The sequence below is a fragment of the Vanellus vanellus genome (assembly GCF_965231255.1).
Source record: "Vanellus vanellus genome assembly, chromosome: 1".
Lineage (NCBI taxonomy): Eukaryota > Metazoa > Chordata > Aves > Charadriiformes > Charadriidae > Vanellus > Vanellus vanellus.
The window spans coordinates 214,412,278-214,425,637 of NC_138905.1; the positions used below are offsets into that span (position 1 = coordinate 214,412,278).

Genomic DNA, 13,360 nt, shown 5'->3' on the forward strand with positions numbered 1-13,360 from the left:
CGGCCGCTACAAAAACACCTGACCGAACCCAATATTTCACATTTTATTTGCAGCCTGTCCCGTCTCCCCCCAACCCCGGCGGGAGGGGGCGGCTCGCAGAGCCCAGGGCTGAATCCTGCGGGAGCCGTGGCCAAGTTGCGGGTGGTGGGGAAACACGGGGGGACACACAAACACAGCCCCACGGGTGAGCTCCCCGCTCTCCCCCCAGCGTCCGTCGGGTCCCCGCGGGCGGGCTCGCCCGCTCCCCCGGTGCTGTGTGTCCCCTCCCCGAATTCCCTGGGGTTGGGGCGGCGGAGGGGGGGGTGAGCCCTCCGGCGCGGCCCTACAGCCCGGGGTAGGCGGAGCGGGGGTAGCCGGGGCTGTAGTCGTAGCCCACCTGCGGCGGGGGCAGCGGGCACTCGGGGAAGAAGGGGGCGAAGGCCGCCGGTAGCTGCCCGCCGGGCTCCTCCCCGCCGCCCGCGGGGGCCGCTTCCCCTCCGCCGGGGTAGAGCGGGCGCAGCCCCTCGGCCGGCGCCTTCTTGTGGGGGCTGCAGGGCCCGGCCGGGCTCCACGGCGGCTCGGGGTAGAGCAGCCCGCCCAGCAGCGGGTGGTGGGCGGCGGGCAGCGGCAGCGGCGCTTCGTAGAGGCCGTGCTCCAGGCCCAGCTCGGCGGGCAGGCGGGGGGCGGCGGGGAAGGCGTCCGGCGGGGCGGCCTGCTCGGGGCCCAGCAGCGCGCCGTACTCCGGGCCCAGCAGCTCCAAGAACTCGGTCGCCTCTCCGCCGCCGCTCTTCTCCGCCTCCTTGGCTCCCGCTGCCGGCCCGCGGGCGGCGGCGGGGGGCAGCGCCGGCTCCGTGAAGAAGGAAGGCGGCAGGTTGCGGTCCCGCAGCGGCACTTTCCGCCCGCCGCCCGCTCCGCCGCCGCCCCCCCCCGCCGCTTCGCCGCCGCCCGCCGCCGCCTGGCCCTGCTGCAGGGAGCCGAAGAGGGCGGCCAGGCTCTTGCTTTGGAGGCTGCTGGCCGCTTGCGAGGCCTCCCGGCGCGGCGGGGGCTTGGCGGGGCAGGCGGCGGGCGGGGAGGCGGCGGCGGCGGCGGGCGGCGGCGGGGCGGGAGGCGGCGGCGGGGCGGCGGCGGCGGCGATGATGATGCCGGTGCAGCGCTTGATCTGCTTCTGCAGGTACTTCCTATGGTTCACCTTCCGCTTGGACTTCACCGGCTTATCCAGCGCCAGCTTGATGTTGCTGGAGGCCGAGTCGATGAAGCTCAGCAGGTCCCGGGTGGCTTCTTTAAAGTCCCCCGCCTCGCCCCCGCCGCCGCCGCCGCCGCCGCCCCCGCCGCCCTCGTAGCCCTTCTCCAGGTCGGCATAGCCCAGGAGGCCGCCGGCGGCGGGGAAGCAGAAGGAGAGGAGGTGGTGGGGGCTGAGCAGCGCGGCGGGCACGGCCATGGCCGGCGGCGGGGCGCCGCCGCCCCGAGCTGCGCAGGGCTGCGCGGGGCGGGCGGGCGGTGGCGGGGAAAAGGCGGCGGGCGGGAGAGGAGGAGGGCTCAGGAGCGGGGCTGGACCCGGCCCTCCCCGCCTCCCCGCCGGGCCCCCGGGGGCTGGGCCGGGCCGGCTGCACCCACCCCCCTACACCCACCCACCCCCCCCCCCGGACGGGGACACCGGCAGCGGCTGAGGGGCGGGACGAGCATCACCCCCGGGAGAGGTACACAGCACCCCCGGGACAAGTACCCACACCCTCGGGACATGTACACCCCCTCGGGACAGGTACAGCCCCCCCCGGGATAGGTACACAGCACCCCCGGGACAGGTACGCCCCACCCCCCCCCCCCGAACAGGTACACACACCCCGGGACAGGTACCCACATCGCCGGGGACAGCTACACACCGCCCCGGGAGAGGTACACCAACCCCCGGGACAGGTACACCCCCCGGGACAGGTACCCACATCCCCGGGGACAGCTACACATACCCTCAGAACAGGTACCCACACCCCCGGGACAGGTACAGCCTCCCCTAGGACAGGTACACAGTCCCCCCCAGGACAGGTACACACACCCCCCCGGAGCCGGACACACAGCCATCCCACTGCCAAATACACACACACGCTCCAGACCAGGTGCCCAGCATGCCCCGGACCCCATCAGTGTGACCCCCGTCCCAAGCGTGCAGCCACCCCCAGCGCTGCCCACCCCCGTCCCCGCAACTTGCTCATCTGGCACATGATGTGCTCCCCTGCCCGAGGTCAGCCCCGCTGATGCTGGATCACCCATATGGCTGTAGGTGCAGGGCACGGGGACGCACTCTTGCGCTGACACCCGCCAGCATGCACAAGCCTAAATTCATTTGCAAAGGGTTGCTTGGGGTTTTTTTTTTCCCAACCTCATTGCTGTGCACATTACGCAACATTTTGCTAGTCAGGTCAAGTCCTGCGAAAATCCAGCGCTGTGGTCCAGTAGAGATTTTACACGACTGGGTTGCATTCAGTTAAAACTGATTTTTTTTTTACTTGCAAGTTTTTTACTTGCACGGGTTTAGTGAAGCAGCGGTATAAATCTTCCTTACGGAAGCTAGAAAAATTAGTGAAGCAGCTGCTGAAACTACGGATAACAGCTCCCGAAGCAACTATCAGCTTTTTTTGGGGGGGGGAATGTATTTATTTGGTTGATTTTCCTTTAGAAAACTCCTACACTGATGCAGTACAACCTCAACCCTTTGAGCTCCAGATCTATTTTCAGTGATTTTGTACGTATTTTGTACATCCAAATATGAATAAAGATGCGTATCTCATTTTGACTGAAATAAAGTGAGTTTTCTTGGCCTGCATTGATTCATTAGAAGTGCAGCAGTTTTGTATTGGAAGGAAAAAACAGAAAGCAAAACTGCAGGAGAGAAGGGAAACAGGCTCCTAAGACTGTACTTAGTGGTAAAAAAAAAAAAAAAAAGAAGGAAAAATCAGCCAAATTCACCTCACTGTAGTTTCAAACACTTGCTGACTGGAAAGCAAGTATTGCAAGGAGAAAAGAGGAGAAAGTACATACTTCATGAGAGGGAAAAAAAGGCTCAAAATCCTCAACAAAACAAAAATGCTGATTTTCTTGGTCTCTCACCTGCGTCCCAGCAGGTCCCAGCAGGTCCCAGTGACAGGCAACAGAGCCTCGTGGTCCCGGCACAGCCTTGGCTCTGGTGCCAGCACATCTGGACCTGGGTCTCCTTGCAAAACCCAAATCTCTTCTTTGGGAGCTGCTCTGGATAACTGAAGCAAAAAAAAACCCCAACCCTGGTAGGCAGAGGGCGATGGGAAATGTATATATCTCTCCGTATCGGAATGAGTATGTATACATAGGGGGTGGATTTAAACTACTTAGCTCAAATACAACTGACACGGATTAGCTACCTCAGCTTTTGCCCTGAGGTCCCGTCAAGCCCTGTCAAGCTTTGCAGCCTGCTCCGAGCTCCCTTATGGATGGGGAAATGTAAAGGACAACGCGTATATTCCCTGTGCGCTCTGCTAGATAGTTTTGCACCCACTTTGAGGTCACTTCAAACTGCACGCGGGGAATGGGAGCAGCCGGTTTGGGACCATTTCTTATCTGAGCGATGGGAAATGACCCTGTAATAGAGCAGCAATGAAGTTGTCCTCAGGTTGGTATCTGCTTCAGCATTAGAGCGGCAATATTGCATAGCCTGTCTGAAGGGGGTTGTTAATGAGTCTGGAGGGTATTATATGCAGAGTGGCTAAATATCCGGTGGCTAAGAGGAAAAAAATAAAAGCTGAAAGCCCTGGCTTCTCTTCTGTAAGGCTGAATTCATTCGATTAAACAGCTTTGAGAGCTCAGCTACGGTTTAGCGGGAGACTTTATTACCTCCTAAAAATTGGCGAGTATTAAAACAATTGTCAGGCATGCGAAGGAAAGTTTGCATTCAGTTGTGCTAAGCAGCCGAATTTACATATCCTCAACCAGATCTGGAGATTTAGAAAGCCTTCATAATTGCATTAAACGTGCTTATTCTCCGTGTTCTCTCAAGCAGAGCTGATTACCCCGAGTTGGGCAATGCCTGGAGGGAAATTTGCTAAGCCACATGATGTCAACAACTTGCAAAGAAACTTAATTTTCCCGAGGAAACAGCGGTTTGGTTCTTCCTGCAAAACGCCTCTCTTTCCCAGCGGCTCTACGAGCCAGCACTCATCTTCTGCCTGAGCTCTTTCGGGATGAGGATGCTCAGCCCGCGCCGGGCGGCTCTCACGCCCCACCAGCTGTCCACTTCGGCTCGCTGGCGAGGTCTAATATCCGGGAAGTGGTGGGATTAGATCCACAAAACAACCCCAACCCCAGGCAAACACTTGGGCCAGATGTCCTGGTCCCTCCACGCGCTCCCCCCCATCAGACCGAGGTGACTTAAGTGAATGCAGAAGCGCTTCCCCCACCCCAAACCTCCATCCCGCAGGATGGCATTCAGTGCTCACTGAAGGGCTCCAGGGGCTCTACTGCCATTTTCTTGCCCGCTTTTGTGTAGGAAATGCATCTGGGTTTGTTTATTTTCTTGCAGCATCTCGACCAGCTCTGGGGGTTAAACCAAGGCTGTCCAGAATGATGCTCTCGGTGTCAAATTTGGCTTTTTTAGAGGGAACCGCAGCAGGGTCACCCTGTGAATCGGAGGGAGCAGCGACACGCAGTGCTCGCTAACGCTTTGCACAGGCCACAGGTTGCGCTGGTAGCCACACGATCGAGCCCTTAGCAAGAAGAACAATTAGTTATCCTTATGGACCGAGCAGGCCAGAAAAGAGAGAGCGGCTTGCGCAAACAAGAAAGCCTCGCCCAGCTGGGGACCGCGTTACGGTGCCAGCAATTCTGTGGAGCAGCTCCTCACCGGGGGCGGCTGCAGAAGCTGAATCCGCCCTCCTGATGCTCGTGGGATGGCCCGGCTCAGTGTCCAACACCAGGGTAAATCCTCTGCAATGCAGGGACAGGGTCCCACTAGGATCCAGCCTGAAGGAAACATCTCATGCTGTGCCCCGTCACTAAAAGAGGGGAGATTCAAACTGATAGAAGGAAGAACTTTTTTACGCTGAGGGTGGTGAGACACCGGCCCAGGTTGCCCAGAGAGGTGGGAGATGCCCCATCCCTGGAAACATTCCAGGTCAGGTTGGACGGGGCTCCGAGCAACGTGATCTTGTTGAAGATGTCCCCTGCTCACGGCAGGGGGGTTGGACTAGGTGTCCTTTAAAGGTCCTTTCCAACTCAACCCATTCCACGCTTCTATGATCAGTAGCAAAACCTTCCCTTGGGGATGGCAACCCAAATCCAGCACCGAGCCCAGCCCTCACAATTCACGACACCCATTTTCTTTTCACTGCGGCATTGGGAAGGCAGCGTGAAAGTCAGAAAATCTCTTCGGCAGGGAAGGGAGGACTTTTTTTTTTTTATTTTCCCCTGCCCGGTTGTAGGGCCCATATGGTTATCGAGTTATGGGAAAATCCGGCTGCCCAAACAGGTGTCACCGCTCCCAACCTACAGCCTCATTTCCTGATCGCGTCTTAATCGGCGAGTTGGTTGTGAAAGTTGATTTCTTGCACATTCTTATATCAGTGGGAATTTCTGCCCTTCCCTGACAAGTATTATAGGCAGCCTTTGACATACAGCCCTACAGGACCTAAATAGGCTGCTATTCTTTCCCTACGCTGAAAGGGAGCTTTGTGCCAGGGATTCATTAAACTGCACTGCACAGCCCTTCATAAATGGGCTCAATAATGAACAGTCGATTTAACTGGAAAAGCTGCTGGAGCTGTTAAATTAAAGGGAAATAAAGTGCACTTCAGGCTCAGTCTGCCAGAAGAAAATGTTGACCTAACAAAAAAAAAAAAAAAAAAAAAATCTTCATTTTACTGAATCTCTTCCTAACAGGCTAAAATCTTCAGGAAGTTTATACTCGCAACAGCGGGAGAAATTTTAAAGCATACCAGCTTGCTTCCCTACTAATAGAGAAAGAAAAATTTACAATAAAATATTCAGTAAAATCAAAAGGAGGGATGAAAGGCATATTCCGCTTAAGCCAAATTTAAGCCACTTAACCTAAGTTTAGCATAAGTGTGTAGATACAAGAGTGTGTGACTTCTGTAGATCCAGTCCTCACCTGCCTTAAATCACTGTAGACCCCTTCAAGTGATGCACATTCATACGTGTGCATATATGCGGTTCATTTCTTTATGGTCTTGGCTTCTTAGAGATGCCGTTTTATTTGGATGAAATTATCGGTGGACACAGGACTGCCGACTTGGCACCCCACAAAAGAAGCCCTGTTTTCCTCTTGCAGCTTCTGGATGCCGTTGTCTCAGTTTCCCTTCCCCTCTTTCAATCTCAGTGTGTGTTTCATGTTCTCCTGGGATATATTGCCTCCAGAAGAAAGGGCAAAGCAGGTTTTGGTGGTTCTGCTGGCACTGGTGAGGGGGTGACGTGTGCTTGTTAAGCAATGCATCCCATTGGAAAGAGCTGTGCAAAGATAAAGCGCAAAGCTATGTTGGTCCATGTGTAGGGGATCATCACTCCGTCGGGAGATCCCGTAAAGGCCCTCCTGGTCCTTGCCCAGGCTGGGCTGAGCTCTGAGATGCCACAGGAGACTCCTGGGTTTCAGCAAATTGTTGCTGAGCTAGACACAAGTGTCTGAGGTGGACTTGAAACATTTAACCTGAGATTTTTTAATATGCTTATTTTAATAAAGCAGGAAAAAAAAACATATATATGGTTTAGAAATGGAAAAGAAATAGTGGGTCACCTCAAGCCCTCATCCAATAAACTTTGTGTATTCAAAGTTTCCACTGGAGCCAAGTTCATAAATTCATCAGGGATGGACTTTGTTTCCCGTTTGCCAGTATTTTGTGAAATCTCGGGGATTTAGGCAGCCCGGTCCTGCAGTGTCCTGGTGTGGGATCACATTGCCCTCAAGGCAACGGTTGTTCCGCTCATGTGAGGAGTGCAGCCCTCAGCTGAAACATGGACCACACATGGGGAGACTATATTTAATCTTTTGGGGGAATACGGAAGTCCATTGTTCAGCTGAGCCTGACCCACCTCATGGTTTTATGAGTGGAATTCCCTATTTCAGTGGGGTTAGTCCAATGTAAAACTGGGGTTGGTCAGTGGTGAATCAGCTCTTCCATCTTGTCTCCTTCACCTGAGCAGTCATAAATACTGTTCCACAGCTGTGTTATGAACTTTATACATGATATGTTGTGAAGGAAATCTACCTGTGGGAAGGTAGACTGGAAGCTTAAGCACAACAAGATCAGAAGAAGCATGCCATGGGGAAGGGACCATGTCCAAATCTAATTCCTGGGGCAGCTCATCTGCAAACAAACCTCAACACCAGCTTAAAAAACTTTGCGTTGTTTTTACCGTTTTCAGATTGTAGCTGGTTTTTCACTATATAAACTTGCCAGTTGGAGAAGGACTCATCTTGTCCATGGTATCGTGACTTTCATTCAAATTTATACGGTTCTGAAAGCGATGGCAGCAGGCTTTCAGCTCTCCACTGAAGTTGCCTTCAGTGGGTTAAATATTTTTTCATACTCTCTGAAAACATGAGCATTCAGGAAGAGTAGAAGCTATTCATATATGTCTTCCACCTAAAGTTCACATAATTACTTGTGGCTGGATTAAAAATGACCTGGTATAGATCAAAATCCCACAAAAACTGTGAAAACATGAACTTGTCTGCCACAAAAAATACTGCATTTGATAAGTTTTGTGGGCTGCTTTCTCTAATGCAGCACTTGGACGTATTGCTGGTGGCTCTCCATCACCACTACAAGAGTTGTGCAAAAACCACCACTTGCCTCTTCAGAAAAGTTGTTTTGGGGAGTTGAAATTGTAATTTCATTTTATTAAGTCCTGCTCATAGTCCGGCACTTGGCTTCTGGTAGAAATACTCACTGAAGAAACATTTACAGATACTTGAAAAGAATAAGAAAGGAAATTACTTTCAAATTATTGGGAAATTTGACTACATGATCTTTTAAGGTCCCTTCCAACCCAAACTATTCTGTGATTCTATGATATTTTTTCGTATTATTTTTTCCTTAGTCCTTGTGCATTCCTTGAAATTTGCAGGGGGTTATCTTCACTCAGAGACATTTCTGTGGGTAAATGTGTGGGGTTTGAGATCAAACTCATCCCTTTATTTTCACCAGTCGTGCAGGGTGCTGCTTGGAAATGCTTTGCTGGGTGGAAATAAAATGGGAGATGCAAGCAAATAGCAACCAATGTCCATCACTACCTTGTTTGCTGCACGCTATCCTTCCACTAATCTCTGTTTGCTTGACAGGAACCAGTTTATTTGATCTCATGGTTCCTGATAGGCTTTGCGGGAGGTGCTGCGTGGTTTTGGGGAGGACTGGAGCACCTCAAATCTTACATATTGCAAACATTTAGTAAATGCTGCAAAATAGTCTTCACGTACCTCAAAATCGTGACTGAAACCAAAGGCACCGAGGTGTTTCTCAGGGTTCAGCTGTGCTCCATCCACAACACAGGGGAGAGCATAGGATGGCTGAATGCTGTTTGGTGGGTGGTCCGTGGTCATACACAGCTTGGCACCAGCATTTCAGAAAGAAGTCTTCTCATTCATTATTTATGCTCTGCAGTAAGGACCTGGTCCAACTGCCAGTGAAGCCGTTTCCACTGACTTTCATGGAGTGATGAATAACTCCAATTAATGGACCTAATTTTGAGAATTACTGAGCATCAGCGACTCCCATGCCTCTGGTGAGCCAGTCCCTGTCTCTTGGTCCTTCCTTTGGGAATAACCGATTTTTTTGAGCCAGGAAACCCCATGCCAAACTCTTCATACGACATGTGACGTCTTCCCTCTGTGTAGCTATGAGCTAAACTCTGCTGGTCCTTCCAGCTCTCCCTGGGCTCAGCCCTCTCTCCCACTCTGGGTAGCTCTCAAATGATGCTTCAACCATGCTGGGGACCCCCTGACTTGGAGGTGCCTTCAGGCACGTACAACTACAGCAATGCTGTTGTAATTCTTCTTATTCCTTTATGTCTCTTCAACAAACCTGGATCTAACGTGATGGCACTGGCAACAAGGTGGCCTCTGCCTATGGAAGCTGCTCTGGCACCATCTCATCATTGTCTACACCAAGGAGAGAGCTGGGGCTCAGGTCCTGAAATGGTGGGAGCTGTGTGACCCCGTGGCAGACAACAACAGAGCCCAATCCTCGCAGGTATTTACCTAAAGGAATTTTTTTTTCTGGTGTGTTACAATTGTTATGAGATATTTTCAGCACAGGGTCATCTTTAAAAATGTTGTGTTCAAGTTAAATACTGGGACACAACCCTGTTAAACCCTATTTCTTTCCAAGAACACTTTTTTTTCATAAAAAAACATAATTGTGGAGGGGTTTTAATTGCTTTATTTTTAGTTGAAAAAGCTATCAAAACTGTGACCAGTTTTGCCTATTGAAAATTGCCCATTAGAAATGTTCAAGCATTTTTTAATAAGCTTAACAGGCGAATATGACTTTCTGTTCCCAGCCTTACCACCCATCCACTGCAGCACTGGGCTGCTCTGAGGACGCCTCTGAAAGCTGGAGGTGGACCAGGAGTATGTTTTTGCCGGAGTGACGTGAAGATCTGGCAGATCCATGTCAAAAAATGTGGGGTGTAGGACACCTGATGCCTCTTGTTGAGTTGCTGTGGGGAAATCCAAATTTTAAACAAATTCCATGATCTTCTGATACCAGCACCAATTTTATTAACTCCCTTTATTTTTTTCACTGTTTATTTTCTCCCCTGCTGAGGTATGTCTGCAGGGTGTTTAATCCCATCAGAAGCAGGAACTGGTCCCAAGACCCCTTTCTTACAGCAAAAATAACCTTCTCGGTGGTGCAGCATCATCTGTAGGCTATGGCCACTGGTCTGCAGCACTTGGGGACAGCAGGAGTCCCTGCTCCCGCACAAAGCGCTTCTTTGGCCCACCCTTGGCCCCGATACCTTCTCACATGGAGAACCCCAGACCCTAAATCAACACAACACAAGCGTCAGCCGCCCAAGTCAGTCTCTGTATTTCAATGGGGTTACTCTCGCTCTTAGATTTGGCCATATCTTGCCGAACATAAGACTTTGTTCACAGCAAGAGGGGTTCAAAACCATTCTGTGGCACACAGCTACCTTTCAGATGTTCATAGGATCCATTAAGAGTTTGAATCCTAATATCTTCCTTGTCTATAAATTATCTAGATAAACACATATCAAATCATTATACACACATATTTACTCAGAGCAGGAGCATACCGTGGTAAGGAGCTTTGCATACAGCAAACACGTATAGGCTAAAAATACTGTGAAAAAAAAAAAAAGACTTTTTTTAGAAAGCTATGGATAACAAAAATGTTGGATTTTTGGTTATCAGAAATATTTTCTTAACCAGATGTTTTCAGTCTTTTCTTAACAGAGCCACTTGCAGATTGTTCCCCGAATTATTTCATGTTTAGAAATGGTGTCTTGTTAAAAGAGAGAGGGAGACGGAGGGAGAGAGTCGCACAAACTGCCATTATCATGCAAATAGCCCCAGAGGAAAAAGGACAGTGAAAATGATAGCACTGATCTAATTATCTGCAGGCCAATATAGCTAAGTCACTGAAAGAGGCCCACAGAAAAGGCTGCCACAGAAACACAAAAAACAGCCAGAAAACAATAAGGAACTTAGCAACAGTATAAAAACGGACTTCTTTCTGTGCACAAAGACTAGTTTTATGAGCATTTTTCTTGCTTTCAGTTTGCAGAAAAGGTTAGAGCACATTTTAAATTCTATGCCAGAATATCCTCCCCACCCCCCACCCCCCCATCCCCTAAAGATCCTTCGGCACGCCGTCATATCGCCCTGCGCCCGGCGGTGGGAACACGGCCGCTCCTGCTTAGCGTGTCCGAACCGCCACGCGTGTTGGGGGCCGCTGACTTCATGCGAGGTGGATTTTGGTAGTCCCCATGTCGGGGGCTCAGGTTTTGACCAAGGCATTCAAGCTTTGCCCTTTTTGTGTGTGTGTTTACACTCTCGTCTTCCTTTTGGTGCTCCCAGGGGGTTCCCAGCTGGAGGATGGAGGATTTGTACATTGCCCAGCTTCCCTCGAGTCACCTATGCGAGGGTCTCGGTGCTCCCTCCGTGGGGAGCCGCAGGAGGAGCCCGGCTATTGCAGCTTGAACCCGGGCACAGCCATCCCCGCAGCCATAATTCACCACAATATGGACATCAGTAAGGACCATGAGATGCTGCCCACCAGACTGCCAAATACAGACACTGATGGGCAATTAAAAAAGACCCAAAAGCCACTATCATGGCTGTAGAGGAGGACCCCACATAAACATCTCACCCACAGCTCCTCTTCGGTGGACGTGGCGCTTAGGGACACGGTTTAGTGGTGGACTTGGTAGTGTTAGATTAAGGGCTGGAGCCAATGTTCTTAAGGGTCTTTTCCAACCTAAATGATTCTGTGATTCTCTGATTCTTGTTGGTGGAGAGAAACAGGCAGCTCCAGAGTAACTTTTCTGCCCCATTTTAGTGATCCTGCCTCGTGATTGCCTGTTTTCCTGCTGACCTTGAAGGGAACCCCCACGATCAACCTCATCAAACTAATCCTACCCAGATCTTAAAAACTGCAGGGCACCAGCCAACTTGGCCCAACTTCCTTTGGATCTACAGGTGTCAAACCAGTGCAGGACAGGTGCCGAAAATGTCCTGAAAATGCTTTTTAGCAACTCAGAGGTCACCACAGTACTTTTTTGAGGGGGAAAACACCCAGCCAGTGACTTTTCCTGTTCATTACAGGTTTAGATCAAACTGGGACCAAAACTGGAAAGGCAAAATGCAGAGCATCTCTCAACAAATTCTCCAAGTCATCTAATCCCACCTATTAATCCTAACAAGCTTAATAAAATCTCAAAATGTCTATAATTATCCTCATGCCAAGAATGTATACATGCCCCAACATAAGAAGGACATGGACCTGCTGGAGCGTGTCCAGAGGAGAGCCACGAGGATGATCCGAGGGCTGGAGCACCTCTCCTATGAGGAGAGGCTGAAAGAGTTGGGGCTGTTCAGCCTGGAGAAGAGAAGACTTCGGGGAGACCTTATTGTGGCCTTCCAATACCTAAAGGGGGCCTACAGGAGAGCTGGGGAAGGACTTTTTACTGGGGCATGTAGTGATAGGATGAGGGGGAATGGCTTTAAACTGGAAGAGGGCAGGTTCAGATTGAACATTAGGAAGAAGTTTTTCACCGTGAGGGTGGTGAGGCACTGGCACAGGTTGCCCAGAGAGGTTGTTGAGGCCCCATCTCTGGAGGTGTTCAAGGCCAGGCTGGACGTGGCCTTGGGCAACCTGGTCTAGTGGGAGGTGTCCCTGCCCATGGCAGGGGGGTTGGAACTGGATGATCTTCAAGGTCCTTTCCAACCTAAACCATTCTATGATTCTATGATTCTATGATGTGGTAAGCCCTGTCCATCTGGATGGATACTCTAGGAAAATGAAGGTGAGGAAGAGCAATATCTTCTCTGGGGTAGAGCTTTGAATTATTTTTTTTGGCCCTACAGAGGGGACTTTTAAGAAGGATCTGAATAGGAATATGGAGAACTCATTCAGCTTGGGTGGGGAGAGTCAGCAATATAGGCAAAATTCAGTCTTGTGGTGGCAGCACAAGGAGAAAAGAGAAACCACTGGGAAACCCTGAGAGATAAGGGGATTCAGGCTACAAGACCATCCTCAGATACAGGCAGGATGGGCACTTAAACCAATGACTTGAGCCAGTGCTGAGCATGATACCCCTCACAAACAGCCAGACATGCGAGATACAGAAATACAAACATTGCACACTTGAATTTGCCTAAAGGCAGTTTATTTAGTCCTGCTTGGAGGAAATCTGATGATTTTTTTTTTGCAAAGGACCATCTTGAAGCCATCCCTCTGCAGTCTGGAGCCTTCAGTTCTGATCTTCAGGTGAGGACCACTAGATCCGGACTGCTGCAGAGTGAACACACGGCCCGGATTTACTATTTAAAGGTGGATTTTGCTTAGAAGCGTGGTATGGGTTCATGGGACACTGTGGGCTTCATGGAGGAAGAATTAGAAGGAGAAAGAGGGCAGAAGGACTCAAAGGAAAAACAAACAACAGCCTTTTGGAAGGAATGGGCAGACCCACTTAAAGAATTTAGTTCCCGAGAAAGATAAGTTAACTCTCAGGGGCTTAAAAACTTGTTGTGGATAAAAGGTTCCTATAACTAACCAGCAAGGGCTCCTTGCCCTCCTGTCCAGTCTGTGTCCCAAGAGGATAAACTGGGGGTTGACAGTGCACATGACTTAAGTGGAGATCTACGGAAACACAGGTCAAAGGG

General features: G+C 50.9%; 1 protein-coding gene across 1 annotated transcript; it reads right to left on the reverse strand.

Annotated features, from left to right (window-relative positions):
* Positions 1 to 284: 284 nt before the first annotated feature.
* Positions 285 to 1,433, reverse strand: FAM181B (family with sequence similarity 181 member B). Its single transcript, XM_082492928.1, has one exon. The coding sequence runs from the start codon at positions 1,415 to 1,417 to the stop codon at positions 323 to 325; it is 1,095 nt and encodes a 364-aa protein (XP_082349054.1). The 5' UTR covers positions 1,418 to 1,433; the 3' UTR covers positions 285 to 322.
* Between the last annotated feature and the right edge of the window lie 11,927 nt (positions 1,434 to 13,360).

Bases quoted from the DNA above. Each gene is read 5' to 3' on its own strand.
- FAM181B (XM_082492928.1), bottom strand. From the start codon at position 1,417: ATGGCCGTGCCCGCCGCGCTGCTCAGCCCCCACCACCTCCTCTCCTTC.